Consider the following 24,159-nt stretch of genomic DNA (forward strand, 5'->3'; position numbering starts at 1 on the left):
GAGTTGATCTGACTCGAGGTATATTTTGATGTTTGACAAGAATAGAGAAGTTGTATTTTGATGTTTGACAAGAATAGGAACTTGGGGGATTGTGGGTGCAACCTTTGGTCAAGGTTGACCTGGTTGACCCGACTTGAGTTGACCTGATTCGGGAAAAGTCCAAGTATGGAGACTTGGCACGGAAAGGTCCAAGCAGGGAGCTTGGAACGGGAAAAGTCCAAGCAGGGAGCTTGGCACGTAGAAAAGTCCAAGTATGGAGACTTGGCACAGAAAAGTCCAAGCAGGGAGCTTAGCACGGGAAAAGTCCAAGCAGGGAGCTTGGCACGGGGAAAAGTCCAAGTATGGAAGCTTGGCATGGGAGGTCGGAGAGGGCTCGGTAGCTCGTTCTCCGGACTAGGTCAGAGAGGGCTCGGTAGCTCGTTCTCTGGACTGGACGAAGTTGGAGAGGGCTCGGTAGCTCGTTCTCTGGACTAGGCCGAGCAGGGAGCTTGGCACGGGGAAAAGTCCAAGTATGGAAGCTTGGCATGGGAGGTCAGAGAGGGCTCGGTAGCTCGTTCTCTGGACTGGATGGAGTCGGAGAGGGCTCGGTAGCTCGTTCTCCGGACTAGGTCAGAGAGGGCTCGGTAGCTCGTTCTCTGGACCGGACGTGGAAGTCGGAGAGAGCTCGGTAGCTCGTTCTCCGGACTAGGTCAGAGAGGGCTCGGTAGCTCGTTCTCTAGATCAGGAAGGCTTTAGGTTTAAGGCTGGGAAATTGGATCGGTCTGCTGACCGATCCAGTGATACACTGGGTCATCTGATCGATCTGGTGACCGATCAGTAACCAAACAGATTGGGAGAAGGAATGGCCTGATCGGTCCACAGACCGATCAGGGCTCTGGCAACCAACTCTCTGTGAGAGTTGGGATCGGTCTGGGGACCGATCAGCCTAGGGCCTGATCGGTCCACAGACCGATCAGGGATCGCAACCAACTCTCTGTGAGAGTTGGGATCGGTCTGGGGACCGATCAGCCTAGGGCCTGATCGGTCCCCTGACCGATCAGATCCATCCTGGACCGATCAGGGTGGAGCCTGATCGGTCCAGGTCTAGCCGTTGAGACACAACGGCTAGATTTCTTCTTTCTTCTTCTTCGCAGGTTCATATAAATCAAGGGCCTCTACAGTAGAGTTTGCTTCTGCTTGCTACTTCTTGTTCCTTGCGATCAGAGCTTTATTGAGCTCTCCATTTCTGAAGCTTCATGTGAGCTTCCCTCGGCTGGACTCCAACTGATCAGTTGCTGCTGTTGTTGGCGTGAAGTGGTTGCTTCATCACCAGTCGACGAGAAGGCAAGCAAACTAGTGTTTTTACATTCATATTGTTCTTGGCTTCTTGCTGTATTTCTTGTACTCTGATCTTGCTGTTGCAAGAGAGATTGTGGCGAGGTTTCTCCACCCAGAAGGAGTTTTTATTAGCCGGTTCTCCGGGGTCTCATCCACCGACGGATTGATAGGATTTGTCCACCTTACGGACACGCCGAGGAGTAGGAGTATCATCTCCGAACCTCGTTATATCGTCGTGTTTGAGGTTTGATCTTCTCCATTTTCGTTTCTATCTTTTATTTCCGCTGCGCTAACTAAAATTGTAGGAAGAAACGTGAATTTGGGGTTGGCTATTCACACCCCCCCTCTCTAGCCGCGTCCGAAGGTCCTAACAGATATTTGACCAATGTGATTCTTATTTCTAGATAAATATTTATTCCAAAAGCTAGACTTTTAGTATACATCCTAACAAAAACATGTTAAACAAGTGTATAAAATCTATGCACATCATCGGTCTTTCAATGCTCTAAGCGTGAAAGATAAGACCCTCGTCGTAGCCCATCTCCCTCATCAAGACTCAAGTGAGGAGACACCCCCGAACGGTCATCCTGAGCTATCTGTAGCTAAACTCGGGCAGGAAATAAGGCACTAAGCGACACACAAGGTTAGAGAATCGTAACCTCCTGTCAGAGAATAACTGTCATGTGTCAAAGAATATTCCAATGGTCTGCTATCACCTGCAAATAGAATCTTCCTTCCACCAATGAGAGGGCAACACGTGTTCTACATCACCCGATAGGTCCCAACACCCGACATTCTCTGACAGTGGTCAGGCCCCAGAGGTACGGAGTGTCATATAAAAAGAGAGGTCCTCTCCCTTGAGCAGGTACACACACATTCGCACTCGTCTTCTACATATCTTTTTCTTTCGTACATTATTCTTCTAGGGAAAAAGTACTTGACTTTAGCGTCGAAAGGTCTGTGCTGAGGGCTTTTTCCCTGGAATTTGGTATCTAACGTTCTGCATGTTTGTCTGAGTGTGCCCAGAGCCTAAGTACCGCCGATTTTGTTATCGTCATCATTCAGTTCCATGTGGGGGGTCCATTTTTCTACGCGCATACGCTGGGTGTGCCCAAGTCGCCTCTCCATCAACACCGACGACCTCTCAGCCGGCCTTCGTCTGACTCAGATTCCGAACAGGATCAATTTGGCGCCGTCTATGGGAACTTCCTTCACCTATTTTGGAACATGACGATGGAGGATACTAGAAGAATCAATGTCACCATGATCGCAGGAGAGTACAAACTATTCAAGGAGGCCAAGAGGCGAGCGACTTCCGAAAAACAGACCATTGCTTTGTTGGAGTAATCCAGATGATCCATGCGACCATGTGTTTTGGTGTTTGGACAAAGGGTTTTAGTTAGGTTCACCCTTGTATTTGATATGTGTATAGGAGTGTGCAAGTTTGCAGGATACACATATGACTCAGGTTGATAACTTCGGTCCGGTGAAGGATGGAGCATCCGAGGGACCGTGGACAAGGCAGCAAGGACAAGGGCCGAGGGAAGCAACTTCAAGGCATACGCGAAGGATGACATTGGGACGAGCCGCGGGCTTGGGTGCATCCGAGGGACGAGAGCCAAAGAAAGTAGGCTTGAAGGCAAGAGGTCAAAGCTGCAACGAAGAGTCAAGTGAGTCGTAAGGGTGAGGGTTCGAGTGTTGAGAGATTGTACTCGGGGTATCAGTTGACTGGTGGTTTCATCAGTCGATTGGTGTAGTCGACTAGGCAATCAACTTGGAGTGAACAGAATTCTTCTGTTCGCTTGGCCAGTGTGGAGCAGTCGATTGATACTTTTACTAGTTGACTGGTATCGAGCCGTTGAGATGTAATGATCGAATCTCCACAGAGGGCAATTGACTGATGGTTTTGGCAGTTGACTGATAGGCAGGGTTTTCCAATCCATGGCCTATATAACCAAGTCTTGGAAGCTTGGTTAAGGTTGATGAAATAGAAGTGGTTAACCCCTATTAGTAGTCTACCTGTGCCTTAGCGTCTCAAGTGTTCTTGTGAGTGTTGTAGTGAGGTTCTCCACCCACAAGGAGCTACATGAGCTAGCCGGAGTTTGTTGAGGAGTCATCCACTGATAGATCGGGATCATCCACCTTACGGACAACCGTGAAGTAGGAGCCTTATCTCCGAACCACGTTAAACAACATGTAGTGGTTTGTTTGTTTCTTCTTTGTCTTTAGCTTTCTTTGTATTCATAGTAGTTTGTATTTTCACTGTGCAAACTAACAAGTATAGGAAGCTATTGATTTGGAGGTGTTGTCCATTCAATCCCCCTTCTAGCTGGCCGTGAGATCCCCAACATGCTTCACATCCACGCAAGATGCCAGCAGCCTTAAAAGACCAGACCCACGTTTCTGACAGGAGGTCTAAGAGGAAACAGCTCGAGGATTTTCCTCAAGCCTTCTACCGCGAGCCCTGCCTAGACTACTATAACAAGGGACCAAACTGTTATAATAAGAGAGAACAACTGCAAGCCTCAATGGCTGAGAGTTCCCCGCCCAGAGATTCGAAGAAGGGGAAGGCCATGCTCCTCTGGGAGGAGTCGAGGAAAAGCTACCAAAGGGTTATAAGCCCCCAGTTATTGGAGAGTATAATGGTAGCAAGGACCCCGAGGATCATCTCTAAAAATTTTGGAATGCTGCGATGCTGCACCAATACAGTGACGCCATCAAGTGCTGAGCGTTCCTAAACACTCTGTTCGGCTTGACACAAAAATAGTTTGATGGTTTGCCGAATGAGTCCATCACCTGCTTCCAAGACTTTAAGATTATTTTCCTGTGTCATTTCACCAGCAGCAGAAAGTATCAGAAGATAGACCATTGTCTCTTTGCCCTCAAGCAAGGGTCTGCGAAACCCTTGAGAAGTTATATCAAACGCTTCAACCAGGTAGCCCAGGACGTCCCTTCTGCTACCTCAGAGATATTGATGAGCGTCTTCTCCTATGGCCTGGTGGAGGGGGAGTTCTTCCGAGCTCTCATTAGAAAGCCCATAAAGAATTTTAATGAGATGCTGGGGAAGGCAGCCAGCTACATCAATGTAGAAAAACTCAAGCGGCTCAGCAGAAAGTAGACAAGGTGCCTACTCCTGCCAACAAACCAGAGAAAAAGCCATCCCAACCTCCCGCTCGGCCTTTTCCCCACTCTAAGGATGCTCAACCATGCTTTCAGTCCGATCAAGATTCCAAGATAGCTCAACGGGTAGAAGTTGTCCAAGCCCCTAGACCCGGTCAGTGGGGGCCCCGTTATTACACTTACCATAGGTCTCACACTCATTCAACTGGAGATTATGTCCAGTTTGCCCGTGACTCTCCGCATGTAGCTAAACTTGGCTTACCTCCGCCTGAGATTGCGTCCAAGCTTCAGAGGCTGCTGGCCAACCAACTACTACAACAGGTCAATCAGGTAGATCCCTGCCCAAAAATATAGGTCAAGGAAACCAACAGCCAGGCCAGGGTAAGGAGCAAACGGAATCCCCTGAGGAGGAGAACAGGGGAAATGCAGCAATCTGAGAGATTGACATGATCTCTAGAGGACCCGCTGATGGGGACTCCGCCCGAGCTCGAAAATCTTATGAACGTGGCTTGGAGATACATGCAATAGGATACAACAAGGAATAAGCTGCAGGGCTCGTTATCAGTTTTGGACCACAAGATCTGGAGGGATTGGAGTTCCCCCATGATGATGCCCTAATAATCAAAGCTGTCATCGACAACAGTCACATATCTAGGGTTTTCGTTGACACTGGAAGCTCTGTCAACGTGCTAAGTTATGCAGATCGATGCCAGTGAGCTCCAGCCCATCGCCATTTCATTGTACGGGTTCACTGGCAATGAAGTAAGACCAATGAGCCAAATTAAGCTTTCCATATCTTTGGGTAATGAGCCCCTGGTGAGGATCCAGAGGAGCACTTTCATAGTAGTGGATTCTCCATCCTCCTATAACGTCATCCTAGGAAGATCCGCATTGTACGAGTTCTGGGCAACCGTCTCCACCTTCCATCAAAAGATGAAATTCCTTATGGGCGACTAGGTCGGGGAAGTCAAGGGCGAGCAACTGGTTTCCCGTAGGTGTTACGTCAATATGGTGAAAGTGGAGGCTCGCAAAGCCCAGAGAACTTAGGATGGAAGAATCCATGTCATCCAAGAGGAGTCTCTGCCTATAGCAGAGGAACCCATCCCTTGGGAGGAGGCCCAGCTCTATCTAGAGCGGTCGGAGAGCGTCACCCGTATATCAGGCGATCCTCTCCTTTTCTAAAAGTCTTTCTTTTTCTTTTGCTTCATTTGATCTTATCCATTCTGATGTGTGGGGATCATCTCCTATTCCTACAAATGGGGGGGGGGGGGGGGGGGAAGGTATTATGTTTCGTTTATTGATGATTGTACTTGTTACTCTTGGATGCATCTTATGAAATACAAGTCTGATTATCTTATAATTTTTAAAACTTTAGATCTCTTGTAAAGACTCAACATTCTAGTGTCATAAAATATTTTCATTGTGATTTGGGCGATGAATACATTTTGAATCAATTTTTACATTTATTTACTTCTGATGGTACTATTCATCAAATCTTGTGTACAGATACTCCTGAACAGAATGGTATGGCTGAACAGAAACATAGGTATTTTGTTGAAACAACCCATTCAATTTTATTATTTGTTAGTGTTCCTAACACCTTTTGGAGGAAGCAATCATTACTGCTGCTCATGTCATTATTAGAATTCTAACCTCACATAATTCAGGTTTGTCACATTTTGAAAAATTGTATGACATGCTCTTGTCTATTCCTCTTTACGTATTTTTTGTTGTACTTGCTTCGTCCTTCATCCACATGTAGAGCGTAATAAGTTAACCTCTAGGTTTGCTCTTTGTATCTTTTTGGGATAAGGTGTTAATAAAAAAAAATATCGTTGCTTTGACCCCATTAGTAAAAAATTATATGTCTTTCGTCATGTTGTATATCTTGAGCATATTCCATTATTTTCTATTTCGGCTAGTTCACATAATATGACAAAGTCAAATCTGCTTTGCATTGATCCTTTCAATACCGACACTGAAGAAGATTCATGTCCACAGCTTCTACTAGTAGCTCAATTGAATATGATATTTTGGTTCCTAAGATATCTGTTAGTTAGAGTCCTAGAGCCAATCATATGATGATTGTTGTATAGACTTGCTGTATCATATTCCTATATTTTATAAAGGTATTTTCTTTATGGTTATTATACTTACTTGTATTGGTGCCAAATAACTAAGTATAATATCGTCCTTGAGTAGAAGGTTCTTATCTATATCAATCGATTGGTTGAATTGATAGTGAGATGATATAGATAACACTGCTTTTAATCATTCCAAGTCAAGTATTAACATTCAGGGATAATGTTAATGCGACGAGACTAGCATGTAGGTCAACTCGATGACTTGATCTCACAAGTCATGGATATGGAGATATCAAGTTGACACATGAGTATGCATTGGAGAATGTATACTGAATGACCCGCCATGAGAAAGTATCATAGATCGTTATATGAGTGTCATATACTTTTTCATGTGACTATTAGTATGACTATCAGTCCTTGGACCTGAAGTCACCATGGTTCCCTACATAAGGAGTTACATACTTTGGCTTCGTCAAACGTCACCCGTAACTGGGTGGACCATAAAGGCGATTACTGGGTATGTAACAAATTATGCGGAGGGATGTGAGTGATGCAAATGAGATCTATTCCTCCTATATAACGGGAGTGACATCGTTATTCTTGATAGAGTGAGACCACTAAGTGCATGACTATGCCCAAATGAGTCAATATGAGATATTGAGCTCATTTGATTATAGTAAGTCTACTTGGAGTTTAAGATTAGATTGATTAGAGGATGACACCGTCTATGCCTCAAATTGATCAACCTAGATGTCAAGGATAGAAGGACACTTGTCATATATTGTGAAGGGTCATAATTAGTAGTCACAAGGTGATGTTGGATCTCAACATTCTTGTAACTTGGGTAGTAATGATGTGTTGCTAGATACCGCTCATTACTTATGCTTCTAAATGGGTTTAGGAGCATTGACAATGTTACAAGAACCTATAGGGTCACACACAAAGGGCAATTAGATGGAGATTAGGTTCATATGATGAACCAAAGAGGATTAGGTTCATGTGATGAACCAAATTGGATTAAGAGTAATCCAAATTAGACTAATTGAGTTGGACTCAATTTGATTCATGTGTTGAATGAGTCTAATTTAGATTATGACTCATTGAATCAATTTAATTCAATGAATATAGATTCATTAAATTAAGTTGGCTTGAATCAAATGGTTATATTTGATCAACCATGGGAGAGAAGAGGTCAAGTTTGACTTGACTTGAGTGGGAAGATGAAGGGGTCAAGTTTGACTTGACCATTTGCCATCTCATTTGTGAGTTGGCATAAGGTGGGCCAATGATGGTGTTCCACATCATCAAGGTTGGCTTATGTGTGTGCCACATCATGAGGGAGATCAAGAGTTGTGACTCTTGATATCCCATGGAGGTTTAAAATCCATCCTTGAAGTGACCGACCACTTAACTTCATTGTGAGAGTTACATTTTGTTTTGTGTAACTCCATCTTCTTCCTCCTCTCTTCTCTTCTCTCCCTCTCCTCCTCCTTGACTGAAACCTCCATGAGTGCTAGCACACTCTAAGGTTTCTTCTCTATCCTTTTTGTTCATGTGGATATACATAGAGGGATGTTCACTTGACACCCTTGAGATCCGGCGAACCTTGGACGAGCGGGATAAGCGAAGGGCTTCGCATCAAAGGTATAAATTATTTAACATGTAGATCTAGTGTAGATCTAGGTTAGAAAATATGTACATGAAATTTTTGTTCTTTTAATCTTCGCACGGATCCGGTGGCATGGGACTTCGGGGTTTCCGCAACGCAAAAAGCGATTTTTACGGCTCGAAAGTCCCAACAGTGATATCAGAGCCACGTGCGAAGCGTGTACATGTTTCGTTTGTATTTTTATGAAAAATATCAGATCTGTAAGTTTCTGTGATTTTATGTTTTTTATGATTTTTATGAGTATTTTTCTCGTAGAAGCGAAGCAACGAGTGCTAGGACACTTGTAGGCTTCGACTACCGGAAAAAATTTTCCGAAACGGTAAGTTCTCGCCCAAAATGTTTTGGGACAGTGGCTTAGGGCGCTGTAAGATCGTCGTGGGACACTCGTGAGACTCATTTCACGAGAAGGGGTGCTGCCCCTAACCCCGCAAGGGGCATTGTCCCGCGATCGCGCCCGAAAATCGCTAAACGGGATCGCTGGGAAATTGTAACTCATAAAATTGTAAAAATAGTAGTAAAATTGAAGAAATTTATATAAAATACATAATTTAGAATTATGTATGTATTTGTCATGGTCATGGCCCAAAAACCCCAATTGGATTGGAAACATGTGTTGTAATTCATAATATGGTCTGCGCGTCATTTTTGTGTGATTGTGCGTGTTGTATATTTGATACGCAACCTGCGCGCCGTGCCTTTCTATTTTATTTCTTATTGTAAAATAGTTTAGACTCGAATGTAACTCAAGTTTCAAATTTGTAATGTACAAAATTGGAGCGGTCGAAGGTCCACTCGAGGAGGAGTTACGAGGAGGGTGCGAGCAACACATGGCGGTCAAAGGAAGGAGCTTGGAGAAGCTGTTGACCCTAGGTTGACCATCCGATCTTCTCATTGACTTGAGAAGATCATAGTAAGGTCATGACTAATCACAATTTAATTAATTGCTTGTGTGTATGTATGTGATGCATGCTAGAGTAGAGTAATTAATTAGTGCTTTAACGATTAGATTAGATCTAAATCGCGTATATGATGCACCACGATTAGATTAGATCTAAATCGAGTATATGATACACATCAACGATTAGATTAGATCTAAATCGCGTCAACTCGAAATGCCTAGCATGCCGTGATACTCATCACTACCTCGATCACATGTTGTTGTTGAATCTGCCAAAGTAGAGCAACGCATATTATCTTGGTAGGGTGCGGAGGGACAATCTTGGTCCCGCCTATCAACGCATGGGTGAGTACAAACTTAATTAGATTGAGTAAGACTAGTTAAACTCAATTGGATCGGGTTTAACTATAGGCATTTTCCAATGGTTGGTAGATATATAGGTCAAAATCATATTTATATTAACTCTTGGGCGATTTAGCCAAATCTAACTCAAGTTTTAATATACATGCAAATCTTGATCCTATAAATAAGAGTTGCATAGAGATGTAATTGGTAATTAGTTACCTACCGATCATACTAAGTCTTGGGCGATTTAGTCAAAGCTAACTCAAGGCGTAGTATGATGTGGATCTTGTCCCACAAGAATTATAGTTAGTTGATTAGAATCTAGTGGGTGTGGTTTGACCACATCCATGACTCGATTCTACAAAAGTTCTATAATTCAGTGGGAGCATCGTTTAATTAAAGGCCTAATTAAATGATTAGTGGAATATGATATTTATTTTTTGCATTTTCTGTTGTAGACTGTCATGTCGTCAAACACGAACACCTTCTCCCTGCGTTCTGTTCTTGATAAGGACAAGCTCAATGGAGCTAACATCCTGGACTGATATAAGAACCTGAGAATTGTTCTCACACAGGAACGAAAACTATACGTCCTAGAGCAGCCCATTCCCGAGGCACCTCTTGCCACTGCCACGCGAGCTGACCGTGATGCTTATAAGAAGCATCAAGATGACACATTAGATGTGTCCTGTCTCATACTCGCGACCATGAACTCTGAGCTTCAGAAGCAACACGAGTTGATGGGTGCTTATGATATGGTTGAACATCTTCGTCAACTATATCAAGGACAAGCTAGGCATGAGAGATTCGAGATCTCTAAGGCACTATTTCAGTGTAAGATGCAAGACGGGACTCTCGTAGGTCCATATGTACTCAAGATGATTGGGTACATAGAAAATCTACAGAGGTTGGGATTTCCCCTTGGCCAAGAGCTAGCCACTGACTTGATCTTGCAATTCTTGCTGGAGAGCTATAGTCAATTCGTCATGAACTACAACATGAACGAAATTGACAAGTCACTGCCTGAGCTGCTAAGCATGTTAAGAACTGCTGAACTCAACCTTAAGAAGGTAAAGCCCAACTCCATTTTGATGGTGCAAAAGGGCAAAGGCAAGGGCAAGCCTAAAGGTAAGGGAAAGTCCCAAGCCAAGGGCAAAGGCAAGACATTGAAACCCAAGGGAGGGGTTGCGAAGGATGCTACCTGCTTCCACTGCGGTTAGACCGGGCACTGGAAGAGGAACTCAAAGTGTACCTGGAAGATCTTAAGAAGAAGAGAAGTGAGACTTCTACTTAAAGTATATATGTTATAGAAGTTAATCTCTCTATTTCTTCATCATGGGTATTAGATATCGGATGTGCTTCTCATATTTGTACTAATGTGTAGGCGTTGAGAAATAGCAGGACATTGACGAAGGACGAGGTGGACCTACGAGTAGGCAATAGAGTACGGGTTGCTGCTGTTGCTGTAGGGACTTACTTTCTATCTCTGCCCTTTGGGCTTGTACTAAAAATAGATGAATGTTGTTATGTGCCTTCTCTTACTAAGAACATAATTTCAGTTTCTTGTTTGGACAAGAAAGGTTTTTCATTTATAATAAAGAATAAATATTGTTCAGTTTATTTAAATGATATGTTCTATTGTAGTGCACCTCTGATGAACGGACTCTACATTCTAGACTTAGAGAACCCCATCTATAACATAAATACCAAGAGGTTCAAATGAAATGAAATGAACTAAACCTATCTCTGGCATTGTCGCTTAGGTCATATAAATGACAAACGCTTATCCCAGCTCCATAAAGATGGTTGCTGGACTCATTTGATTTTGAATCATATGAGACATGCGAGTCATGCCTACTGGGCAAGATGACCAAGACTCCCTTTAGTGGACACAGCAAGAGAGCGACTGACTTGTTAGGACTTATATATAGTGATGTATGTTGCCCTTTCAATGTCGCTACCAGAGGTGGTTATAAGTACTTCATTACCTTTACTGATGACTTCAGTAGATATATTTATGTGTATTTGATGACACATAAGTCAGAATCCTTTGAAAAGTTCAAAGAATTTAAGAATGAAGTGCAAAACTAGCTTGGTAAGAGTATTAAGATACTTCGATCATATCGAGGTGGTGAATACCTTAGCCATGCGTTTCGTGACTATCTAGCTGAGTGTGAGATTCTATCCCAACTCACTCCTCCTGGAACACCACAGTGGAATGGTGTATCCGAAAGGAGGAATCGTACCCTATTAGATATGGTACGGTCTATGATGAGTCACACTGATCTTCCTATCTCACTTTGGGGCTATGCTCTGGACATAGCAGCCTTCATACTCAACTGTGTTCCATCCAATGCTGTGATAAAGACACCATATAGGATATGGACTGGCCATAGGATATCCCAAGGAAACAAATGGATATTATTTCTACATTCCCAGTCAACACAAAGTAGTTGTGGCTAAGACTGGGGGTTTTCTAGAAAAGGACTTTGTTTCTAGAAAAACTAGTGGGAGTACGTTCAATCTTGAAGAAGTTCAGGATATGGACCATAGCACTGAAGCCTTGATGGAAGTTGAACTGAAACCACAAAGTGTTGTAGATGATGAGATTGTTCCACAAGGAGTTGAGGAATAACAACCAGTTCAAATAGACATACCTCTTCGCAGGTCTGATAGAGTACGTCGTCAGCCTGAGAGATACTCATTTCTCTTGTCTGACCATGATGACGCTATGCTAGTTGAGAATGAGCCTACCTCCTATCAGGAAGCTGTGATGAGACCATATTCTGAGAAATGGCTAGAGGCTATGAGATCCGAGATGGAATCCATGTACACTAACCAAGTTTGGACTTTGGTTGATCCACCTAAAGGGGTCAAACCCATTGGGTGTAAGTGGGTCTTTAAGAGAAAGACTGACATGGATGTACTTATATATAAGGGTCGTCTGGTAGCTAAAGGTTTCAAGCAAATTCATGGTATTGACGATGATGAAACCTTTTCTCCAATAGCGATGTTTAAGTCCATTCGGATCATGCTTGCTATTGCAGCATACCACGATTATGAGATCTGGCAGATGGATGTCAAAATCGTGTTTCTGAATGGAAACTTGCTCGAGGATGTGTACATGACACAACCTGATGGTTTTGTAGATCCACAGCATACTGGCAAAGTATGCAAGCTGCATAAGTCCATTTATGGACTAAAGCAAGCTTCTCGGAGCTGGAATCTTCGATTCGATGATGCGATCAAACAGTTTGGTTTCATCAAGAATGAAGATGAACCCTGTGTCTACAAGAAGGTTGTAGGGAACACAGTTGTCTTCCTTGTGTTGTATGTGGATGACATACTACTCATTGGGAATAACATCCCTTTCCTGCAGTCTGTAAAGACTTGGCTAGGGAATTGTTTCTCAATGAAGGACTTAGGTGAAGCAACCTGCATTCTAGGCATTAAGATCTATAGAGATAGATCTAAGAGATTGTTTGGCCTAAGTCAGAGTACATATTGACAAGGTATTACTACGGTTTGCCATGCAGAACTCCAAGAAGGGATTTCTGCTAATGTCACATGGTGTGAGTCTTTCGAAGACTCAAAGTCCCTCTTCTAGAGAGGAGAGAGACCGCATGGATACGATCCCTTATGCCTCAGCCATAGGATCTATCATGTACGTCATGCTATGTACTCGTCCTGATGTTTCGTATGCTTTGAGTATGACGAGCAGATACCAGTCAGATCCAGGTGAAAGTCACTGGATAACAGTCAAGAATATTCTTCAGTACTTGAGAAGGACTAAAGAATATTTCTTGATATATGGAGGCGATGATGAGCTAGCTGTAAAGGGTTACAGTAATGCCAGCTTCCAAACTGACCAGGATGATTATAGATCGCAGTCTGGGTTCGTGTTTTGCTTGAATAGTGGTGTTGTGAGCTGGAAGAGTTCGAAGCAGGACACAGTTGCTGATTCTACAACAGAGGCCGAGTATATTGCTGCATTAGAAGCAGCAAAGGAGGTAGTTTGGATCCGCAAGTTCATTACTGAGCTTGGGGTGGTTCCTAGCATAGCCGATCCGATAGAGCTCTATTGTGACAATAATGGAGCAATTGCACAGGCTAAGAAACCTCGCTCACACCAGCGAACCAAACACATACTACGACGCTTCCATCTCATTCAAGAGATCATTGATAGAAGAGATGTGAAGATTTCATAGTACCAACAGAGGCTAACATCAATGATTCCTTGACCAAGGCTTTGGCACAGAGAAAGCATGATGGTCACACTAGGTCATTGGGCCTTAGAGCCTACACTGATTGGCACTAATGCTAGTGGAAGATTGTTAGTTAGAGCCCTAGAGCCAATCATATGATGATTGTTGTATGGACTCGTTGTATCATATTCCTATATTTTATAAAGGCATTTTCTTTATGGTTATTATACTTACTTGTATTGGTGCCAAATAACTAAGTATAATATCGTCCTTGAGTAGAAGGTTCTTATCTATATCAATCGATTGGTTGAATCGATAGTGAGATGATATATAGAACACTACTCTTAATCATTCCTAGTCAAGTATTAACATTCAGGGACAATGTTAATGCGATGAGACTAGCATGTAGGTCAACTCGATGACTTGATCTCACAAGTCATGGATATGAAGATATCAAGTTGACACATGAGTATGCATTGGAGAATGTATACTGAATGACCCGCCATGAGAAAGTATCATGGATCGTTATATGAGTGTCATATACTTTCTCATGTGTCTATTAGTATGACTACTAGTCCTTAGACCTGAAGTCACCATGGTTCCCTACATAAGGAGTTGCATACTTTGGCTTCGTCAAACGTCACCCGTAACTGGGTGGACCATAAATGCGATTACTGGGTATGTAACAAATTATGCGGAGGGATGTGAGTGTTGTAGATGGGATCTATTCCTCCTATATAACGGGAGTGACATCGTTATTCTTGATAGAGTGAGACCACTAAGTCCATGTGCATGCCCAAATGAGTCAATATGAAATATTGAGCTCATTTGATTATAGTGAGTCTACTTGGAGTTCAAGATTTAGATTGATTAGAGGACGACACCGTCTATACCTCAAATTGATCAACCTAGATGTCAAAGATAGAAGGACACTTGTCATATATTGTGAAGGGTCACAATTAGTAGTCACAAGGTGATGTTGGATCTCAACATTCTTGTAACTTGGGTAGTAATGATGTGTTGCTAGATACCGCTCATTACTTATGCTTCTAAATGGGTTTAGGAGCATTGACAACGTTACAAGAACCTATAGGGTCACACATAAATGATAATTAGATGGAGATTAGGTTCATATGATGAACCAAAGAGGATTAGGTTCATGTGATGAACCAAATTGGATTAAGAGTAATCCAAATTAGACTAATTGAGTTGGACACAATTTGATTCATGTGTTGAATGAGTCTAATTTAGATTATGACTCATTGAATCAATTTAATGCAATGAATATAGATTCATTAAATTAAGTTGGCTTGAATCAAATGGTTATATTTGATCAACCATGGGAGAGAAGAGGTCAAGTTTGACTGACCATTTGTCATCTCATTTGTGAGTTGACATAAGGTGGGCCAATGATGGTGTTCCACATCATCAAGGTTGGCTTATGTGTGTGCCACATCATGAGGGAGATCAAGAGTTCTGACTCTTGATATCCCATGGAGGTTTAAAATTCCTCCTTGAAGTGGTCGACCACTTAACTTCATTGTGAGAGTTACATTTTGTTTTGTGTAACTCCATCTTCTTCCTCCTCTCTTCTCTTCTCTCCCTCTCCTCCTCTTTGGCTGAAACCTCCATGAGTGCTAGCACACTCAAAGGTTTCTTCTCCATCCTTTTTGTTCGTGCGGATACACATAGAGGGGTGTTCACTTGACACCTTTGAGATCCGGCGAACCTTGGACGAGCGGGATAAGCGAAGGGTTTTACATCAAAGGTATAAACTCCTTAACATGTAGATCTAGTGTAGATCTAGGTTATAAAACAAGTACACGAAATTTTTGTTCTTTTAATCTTTGCACAGATCCGGTGGCATGGGACTTCGGGATTTCTGCAACGTAAAAAGCGATTTTTGTGGCTCGAAAGTCCCAACAATATCCGCTCCACATGCTCCTCATTCTGCCACTACCCAATCATCTTGTGAGATTGTGGATGATCCTTCTCTCCACTGTCGTCAACCCACTCGTATTCATAAGTCTACTAACCTACCAGATTTTGCTTACTCTTGTTATTCTTATTCTTTTGCTTTATTTGTTGTAACTATTCATTGTCTTTCTGAGCTTGTATCCTATAGAGAAGCTATTTGTAACCCACTTTGGCAGAGTGCTATAACTGAAAAACTAACTATTTTGCATCAGAAACTCATACATGGGATTTGGTATCATTGCCACCATAAAAACACACTATTGGTTCTCGTTAGGCATATAAAATCAAAACTTAATCTGATGAATCTATCGAACGATACAAAGCTTGTCTTGTTGCTAAAGGTTATTCTCAGGAGTATGACATGGATTATGAGGAAACATTTGCTCCCTTACAAAAATGATGACTGTTCGTACTTTGATTGCTGTTGCTTCTTTTTATTGATGGAGAATATTTCAGATGAATATCAAGAATACATTTCTAGTGATTACTTTGCTTGGTTTTCATCCTAGTAATCATGATTCAACATTGTTTGTCAGATATACGAGTGCAGGTCATATTCTTTTATCATTATATGTTGATGACATGATTATTACTGGTGATGATTCTGATGGAATTGCTTTCTTGAAGTTTAAGTTGGCTCGTTGTTTTGCTATAAAAGACTTGGGTTTACTATGTTACTTTCTAGGCATTGAGGTCGCTTATTCCCCAAAATGTTATCTTTTATCCCAGTCAAATTATATATCTAGTCTGTTTGAGTGTGCTCGTCTTACTGATAATAGATTTGTTGATACTCCTATTGAGACTAATGTTCGGTATTCTCCATCTAATTGCTGACCTTTGGCGGATCCTAGTTTGTACATAATTATTATTGGAAGCTTAGTTTATCTCACAGCGACTCATCTAGATATTGTGTATATTGTTCATGTGGTTAGTCAATTTATCGCTGCACCAACTACAATTCATTGGGATGCTGTTCTTTGTATTCTCAAGTATCTTCGGGGCACTCAATTTCAAAGCCTTTTATTTCCTTTTACTTCATCTCTAGAGTTGCGTGCATACTCTGATGTTGATTGGGCTGGTGATCCTACATATCGCAAATCTACCACTAGCTTCTGTGTTTTTCTTAATGATTCTCTCATTTCTTGGAAGAGTAAGAAACAAGATATTATTTCTAGATCTTCCATAGAAGTTGAGTATCATGCCATGACCTCAACTACTTGTGAGATAGTTTGGTTGTGCTGGTTGCTTGCGGATATGTGTATCTCTTTTTATCAATATACTCCGTTATATTGTGATAATCAGATTGCTATTCAAATTACACGCAATTCAGTTTTTCATGAGCGGACAAAACATATTAAAATTGATTGTCACATTACTCATCATCATCTTCAAATTGACACCATCACATTACCTTTTGTTTCTTCAAATCTACAGATTGTTGATATGTTTACCAAAGCACATTCCACTTCACGTTTTCATTTCTTGTCTGACAAACTCTGAATGCTTCTAGCTGTAGCATCATGAGTTTGAGGGGGATGTTAGATTATATATATTTATTTATTTATAGCTTTTAGTACAATTTGATCATTTTTTTTATTTAGGGTTTAAAGTTTCTTAACTTAATTATATAAGGATTTATATTCTGTATTTTCGACTATGAATTTTAGATTCAATAATATGACTATCTTTTTCTTTTTCTTAATTTCTACGAAACGAACTTCATTTCAAGTACTACAGTCTCCTATTCTGCCGCCCTCAAGATGGAATCAAGGACTGTGCTAAGAATCTAAGAGAGCTCTTCACGGGAGACGGAGGAGCAACGCTGGGCTGTAGCCCAAGACTGCCCTGCTATAGATCCGTCTCTAGTTGAAGGAGACAGTTGCTAGAGGAGAGTAAGGACACGCGTGGTGGACAGATTGAGGAAACGCGATCTGCCTTAAATCGCGATAATTAGTGATGAAACTAATAGTTCTGTCTCTAATTAGCGATGAAAATAATATTTCCGTCGCTATTAACACAATTTAGGGTGTTTTCTCAACCTATCCACGTGTCTAATTAGCGATGGGATATTAGTTTCGTTTCTAATTAGCGACAGAACAAAATATTTCGTCTCTAGATAGAGATGGAATTAAAATGTTCGTCTCTATTTAGAGACGGACAAGTTATTTCTGTCGCTAACTTTTACTAGTTAATTCATTTTTTTAAATAAACGACTAAAATAGGGATGAAAATATAGTTCCGTCTCTAACTAGATATGGAAATATAGTTCTGTCATTATATTAGCGACAGAATTATAATTCTATCTCTAATTTGATCGCTAAATAATAAATTTTTTTAGTAAAATCTCTCATTGAGTTTCGATTCATCACTATAGTCATTATCTCATATATTTACCACCTAAGCTAGTCTTGGAGCCACATTATAGTAGTTAAGAGCTTCTATATTATAGTAGTTATCCCGAATTCTACCATAATCATAATAATAATAATAATAATAATAATAATAATAATAATAATAATAATAATAATTTCAAGATAAAATATACAATGAAACATCTTTTTGATTTTTTTTAAGGAGCACTTTTAATGATTTGTATAATTTGAGGTTCCTCTCGTTTTTTAAAAAAAATTAGTTATTTTAATATTAATAAAAATATTTAAATTGTTTTTTCAAAAATATTAAACATTAAACTGTTTTAAAAAATAAATTTATTTGAATATATTAAACTTTCGGAGTATTGAGATGCTTCGGTCCACCGACCCGTTCCATTGGTCCATGTCGTATCCAGAAGCTTCCCCTCATTGCCCACGCCATTCCCGCTCCGGTTAAAGAGGCTTCTAGAATGTCCCCCGACACTTCGGATATCAGTGCAGCATACGGAACAGCGTCTTCGTTCAGAACGGACCAGAGTTCGCCACGTGGTCCACTCAGATCGTCTTTTGCCTAGGCGGCAACCTTTCGACAGCCCTGCACATTTTTCCTGCAACCTTTTCCCCACGGATGGAGCAGAACAGCCCTATAAAAGGACCACCCCGAGACAGCCCTCAACCTGTTCATCGCCTTCCGCGCTGTTGTTGGTTTAACGCCGCCGTGGACTGCCCCTTTCCCACAGGTATTCTTTCCTTTCCTCTTTTTCTTTCCTTTTTCTTTTCCCCTTTTGATTTCTTTGTCTCGGTGATTCTTTGGACGATCCGATCTTTAAATGCCGATTTTGCTCCAGCCTCCAGGGTAATCTGAACTTTTGTACGTATGCGCATTTATTTATTTATTTTAATTTCTGTTTTCTGGTTTGAATTTAATACTTTTGCTTGAGTTTTTGATGACTACCTTTCTTCAATTGGAAGTTTGTTTCCATTTGAATCTGTCCGGAAAATGAGAATCATTTAGGCTAGAGATATAGAAGTCGTCATGTTTTTTGTGAACTTGCCTTTGGTATTGTGTCCGTTTCCTCTGCTTAATCTGTTCGTGATCTTGGGGTTTGTTCATGGTCTCCGAAGAACCTGGAGTAGCCAGGTTTAGCGCATAATTCGAACAGTTTTTAGTGTTTTTGGTTAATTTCGTGTACTAGACGCCATCCGCGCTGTTGTTGGTTTAACGCCGCTGTTGACTGCCCCTTTCCCACAGGCATTCTTTTCTTTCCTCTGTTTCTTTCCTTTTCTTTTTTTCCCTTTTGATTCCTTTCGTCTCGGTGATTCTTTGGACGATCCGATCCTTAAATGCCGATTTTGTTCCAGCGTAATCTGAACTTTTGTACGTATACGCATTTATTTATTTATTTTAATTCCTGTGTTCTGGCTTGAATTTAATACTTGTGCATTAGTTTTTGATGACTACCTTCCTTCAATTGAAGGTTTGTTTCCATTTGAATCTTTGCCTTTTGTATCGTGTCTGTTTCCTCTGCTTAATCTGTTCTGTTCGTAGTCTTAGGGTTTGTTCAAGGTCTCCGAAGAACCTGGAGTAGCCAGGTTTAGGGAATAATTCAAATAGTTTTTACTGTTTTTGGTTAATTTTGTGCACTAGAGGACATTCGAGACGGATTGGGTTTTTGTTTCATGCTTTATTTATAGACCTAGGATTTGGTCATGATTTTATCTTTTTATCTCTGTTTAGATCCATAATGATTGTAATTTATTATTGTGTCCGCAGGTTTTCTTGTGTTGATAATTCAAGCAAATTCATCAGTCGCCAAGCAAAATGGCAGAGGTACAAATTTAATTGGGGCTACTTTTGTTTCAATACGAAGCATTCAGTTTTATTCAATATTTTGTCACTGTACTGTAGTACGTATTCAAGGTCAAACTACACATCTACGATCTAAGCCAAGGACTTGCAAGGCAGCTTTCAACGACATTTCTGGGAAAGGCCATCGAAGCTGTTTGGTAAGCATGTTGGCCCTTTTTTCTTAGTTCGTCTTTGAAATTCAATGGATTTAATGGCCAAAGGCTTTCTTGTTTATATATTATTTCTTCTGCCATATTAAAGGAAATTAGAAAGTCTTTCCTGAAGTTTTGCCTCATGATTGCATTCCTTTTGTTTTTCTTCATTTTGTCCTGATCTCTCTTTTGAAAAACATGAAAAAAATGTGGCTAAGTAGGTACGTTACATAATAGGCACACTCCAATGCATACAAATTGGTGCTGCACCTACCTATTTTCTTAAAACTTTGTTCAATCCTTGTGTGTCTTCAAGAAAATTTGGGTTTATCTTTTTAGGGTGGTTCATATCACCATAATGTTCTATGGAACAATTATGATACAACAGGCTTATCATGAGTCAATGTATGAGGTATTGGTTGAACTTTTATCAATTTACTTGTTTTTGGCACACCAGAAGGATAATGAGTCAAATGGCAAAACCATTACTGTTCAATTGGTCAGTTCATGTCTTTGATTTCTGCTGCTTATCATGGATGCAGATATCTAAAATTATAAATATAATCATTCTTGTCAGCATAGAGTTTAGCTAGATGTTGATCTGTCTAATTGATTCCTAACAATTTAAAAACTATCTGATAAGAATTTCATAATGCGGGGGAGTTAGCGAATGCCTTTAGGTTATGGCGCCCTGTAAAGCTTCCAGCCAATTGTATAAAAACAGATGCAAGATTTGATTTGAACAACTGCTCTAGTTTTTCGGTGGCTATTTCCCTTGCTTATTTCTTGGGCTTTAGGCTATCTAGTAAAAAAGATCTGGAGGAAGGAGAATGGGAGAAGAGAGAAGAGGGATGTTCAGCAGTGAAAAGGATTTATCAATGGCTGAGGGTGAACACACATTACCAAAATAGATAAAAGAGATAGATGGTTATCACTATTTCCTTGTTTTCCTCAACAAATATAAATTAGGTAAAAATGGCAGGAAGAAATACAATTGGTGCTTTGTGCTACTTATTGGGAAAATTATATAAGTTTGGATTTTCTATGTCAAAATCAAACTAACCATAATTTATAGTAAATGATCTGGACCATCTTAATCATTCTGTTTTATTCCAATTCTTGATGGGTTTTTAATTTGATAGGATTATGTGATCTACATACAGAAAATATTTAATTTGTGAATTTCACAATCAAACTAACTATGATTTATTTGTAAGACCTAGACTGATTTATTCTGTCCAATTCTTGATGGTTTATGAACTTGACTTTATTTCGAGATCTACAGCAAAATCCTTAGTTCGGTTATGGAATCATTGGTGGGACAACATATTACATCTTGGTGTTTTTCCACGTCAACCCATCTATGAAGTTGAGTTAGTCAATAAAAATATTGAAGCAATTGGACAAGTGAATTGACCAACCATTCAGTGAACTTATTAGAATCAGAAATGCTACCTCTCCTCTAATACTGACTGAACTTCTGGAATCGGATCCCTTTGACAATGTTCTATAGTTGTGGGTAAAAGTGATCAAACTGTTTGGCCCCTTTTCCAACTAAGGAAGAAAATAGCTAGGGGAAAAAAGATGGAGATATTTTTTAATGGAAGGGGATGGGAAAAATTTTAAAATTTATTTGTCAAAGATAAAAAAAGAAAAACATAAATACAAAATTTATTTGAAAAGAATGTGTGTGTAAGTTGGATTTGAATTTCAGTTCATAAGAAAAAGTGAGGCTTCTCTCAATGTGGATGTGCTTAGCGAAAATAGTTATTTTCGTTCCTTTAGGATTTTGATTTTTCTGTCAAATGAAGCAGAGTACTAAAATCAGCCGCAAAATATCAATTTGTCATATTTTTAATTATGAAATTGTCATCAAGGTTTGAAGTAGTTATTATTAAGAACTTGTCAAAATTCAGTAAAATAAAACATTGAAGAATTTGCATGTAATTGTTTTTGCAGAAATTTCTTTTTGCACTAGGAAAAGGAGTTGTCTTTGAACTGTTAAAAGGAGTTGCTAATTATCTAAGATTTGGGATGTAATTTGATAGAATTGAGCTTTTCTCAAATTCTGTTTGTCTTGGGGTGCTTAACAGGCATACTGGTCTTGTAGTATATGGAAAGGAGTACTACTTCTCAGGAGGCATTCAACAAGATCCTGCCGGAAAGACTCCCTATGGAACTCCGATGAGGGTTGTAGATTTAGGCGAGACTCATGTTCCAGAGGATGTATTTGAGTTGTACTTGAAGGAGATCAGCCCACGTTTTACTGCTGAGACCTATAACCTTCTCACCCACAACTGCAACAATTTCAGCAATGAGGTAGCACAGTTTCTGGTCGGCACCACTATTCCAGATTACATTCTTCAATTACCCAATGAAGTGATGAACAGCCCAATGGGTGGAATGCTGTGTAAGATCTTAATCTCATGTTCTTTCCCATTTTATTATAAGAAAGCTCATACAATGATCATTAATGGTGTTTATTTACAGTTCCAATGCTCCAAGGGTTAGAGACTACTCTCAAGTCTGGTGCTGTGCCTCAAGCACCACAATTCAATCCCGTCTCGGCTACTACTGCTCGTGTTGCATCGAGTCGTGCTTCTTCAACCCTGACCAAAGCGGTCATAGCTGAACAAACAGCAGCTAAGACGGTTGATTCGACGACATCAACTAAGCCACCCAGCAAAACTAGTGCAGGATCACCTGATGAAAAATCATTGAACGACAAAGCGCCAGAAGTAACCGATCCTCTTGGTGCTGCCCGTGGCAAAGTACAGGATGAGATCATCAAAGAATTTGCTGCCATCATGGCAACCGGTACACTTCGCGCAAGTGAGGCAGCTGCCCTTGCTACCAGAAGAGTTATGGAAAGACACGGGCGATTAAACACGCCGGTTCAGCAAGGATAAATTTATTGTTTCTGCTGACCCCAATTCGCTGATTTGAAACTATTTCTTATTTGTCCTAAGTTACTAAAGTTTAATTACGGATGGATTATGGTTGCATTTACTGAATCTATTCTATATACTTGTGTTGCAATTAGTTAGGGGGTGTATTTAATGTTGGATTTTTAATTATTTTGAATGATTTTTGTGGATTTTAATACAATCTAGATTTTTATAAATTTTATAGAAATCTAATGATATCCAAATTAGATTTTTATAGAGTTTTAAAAAGTCATGTGGTATTCAAATTTAGATTTTTTAAAATTCTATGAAAATCTTTTGGTATTCAAAATTTTAATAGATTTTTATGGATTTTTTTAGAATTCCTTGGCTCTCCAAAATATTTGATACAACTTTAAATATAAAATAAAAAGTCTTCTTCTCATCCTGAGATTTATATAGATTTTAAATTATTTTAATTTTTTTATGAATAATCTGATCTACAGTAAAATGTCGTACATGGTGGGAGAAAGTGTAGGCCAGCGCTCTTTCCCTCTTCGTGACAATCTCCACCTTCCTACGCATCCTCGCCTCCAGCTGCTCTTTCGCCAGCACGTTGTCGTCCCATCTGCCATGGCCGCCAACTACTTCCTGCTGAAACATACGTCCGCAAATTTGGGGATCAGAAACCCTAAAGGAAAACCTCAATCTTTATAACAAAAATCCCTTGGCGAGGAAGGTTTCTTTCCGCGTGGCGGAGAAGCTAAAGGCGTCTGCTCTCCGCCATGCACGACCTCCACGCCTGCACCTGCGACTGCACTCGGACGAACCGCTGCATGTGGCACATGGTGTTGGCCATCTGTTGCTTCACCTCCTGCCCCCTCACCGCCCTTTGAAGCCTCATCATCCCTCTCAGCGCCTTGTACCTCCGCCTCACTTGCCTCACGAGAACCACCGTACAGTTCCATTAATCTCCTCTCAGTTTCATTCCTGAACAAAAGCACATTCATATTAATCATTACCCTGTAATCTCTGTACGCCGCTTGAATCTTGATTGCTGAAAAGCGAGCATGGTTGAGCTCGATCGTTGTTTGATCTCTCTGGCGGCGCCATTCACTTTCTGCATCTTCGAGTATCTTCTCAATGCTGCTCAGTTCTCCATGAATGAAGGTACTGATTTGGCCGTGCTTCGACATCCCAAAACCCCATCTTTTCTTCATCACTCTTCGGCCTTGCAATAATCTCAGTCAACTACCATGAAATCTGCCTCCATGTCAGAGTAGTTT

The 24,159-nt window shown here is 40.6% G+C and overlaps 1 protein-coding gene across 3 annotated transcripts; it reads left to right on the forward strand.

Annotated features, from left to right (window-relative positions):
- Positions 1-18,611: 18,611 nt before the first annotated feature.
- On the forward strand, positions 18,612-23,030 carry LOC122056740 (desumoylating isopeptidase 1-like). Of its 3 annotated transcripts, none has more exons than XM_042618830.1 (5): positions 18,612-18,727; positions 19,762-19,818; positions 19,897-19,994; positions 22,082-22,398; positions 22,479-23,030. In XM_042618830.1, exons 2-5 carry the CDS (start codon positions 19,810-19,812, stop codon positions 22,895-22,897), a joined length of 843 nt encoding a protein of 280 aa, XP_042474764.1. In that variant the 5' UTR covers positions 18,612-18,727; positions 19,762-19,809; the 3' UTR covers positions 22,898-23,030. The 3 variants fall into 3 exon arrangements, with proteins under 3 accessions (XP_042474764.1, XP_042474765.1, XP_042474766.1); XM_042618831.1 differs by lacking the exon at positions 18,612-18,727 and adding an exon at positions 18,763-18,843; XM_042618832.1 differs by lacking the exon at positions 18,612-18,727 and adding an exon at positions 18,834-18,858.
- The last annotated feature ends 1,129 nt before the right edge of the window (positions 23,031-24,159 follow it).

This window comes from Zingiber officinale, chromosome 3B, assembly GCF_018446385.1.
Source record: "Zingiber officinale cultivar Zhangliang chromosome 3B, Zo_v1.1, whole genome shotgun sequence".
NCBI classification, from domain to species: Eukaryota; Viridiplantae; Streptophyta; class Magnoliopsida; order Zingiberales; family Zingiberaceae; genus Zingiber; species Zingiber officinale.

Coding starts and splice junctions, on each gene's coding strand:
- LOC122056740 (XM_042618830.1), top strand. Junction 19,995..22,081: donor AAGGCCATCGAAGCTGTTTG/GTAAGCATGTTG, acceptor GGTGCTTAACAG/GCATACTGGTCTTGTAGTAT. Junction 22,399..22,478: donor CCCAATGGGTGGAATGCTGT/GTAAGATCTTAA, acceptor GTTTATTTACAG/TTCCAATGCTCCAAGGGTTA.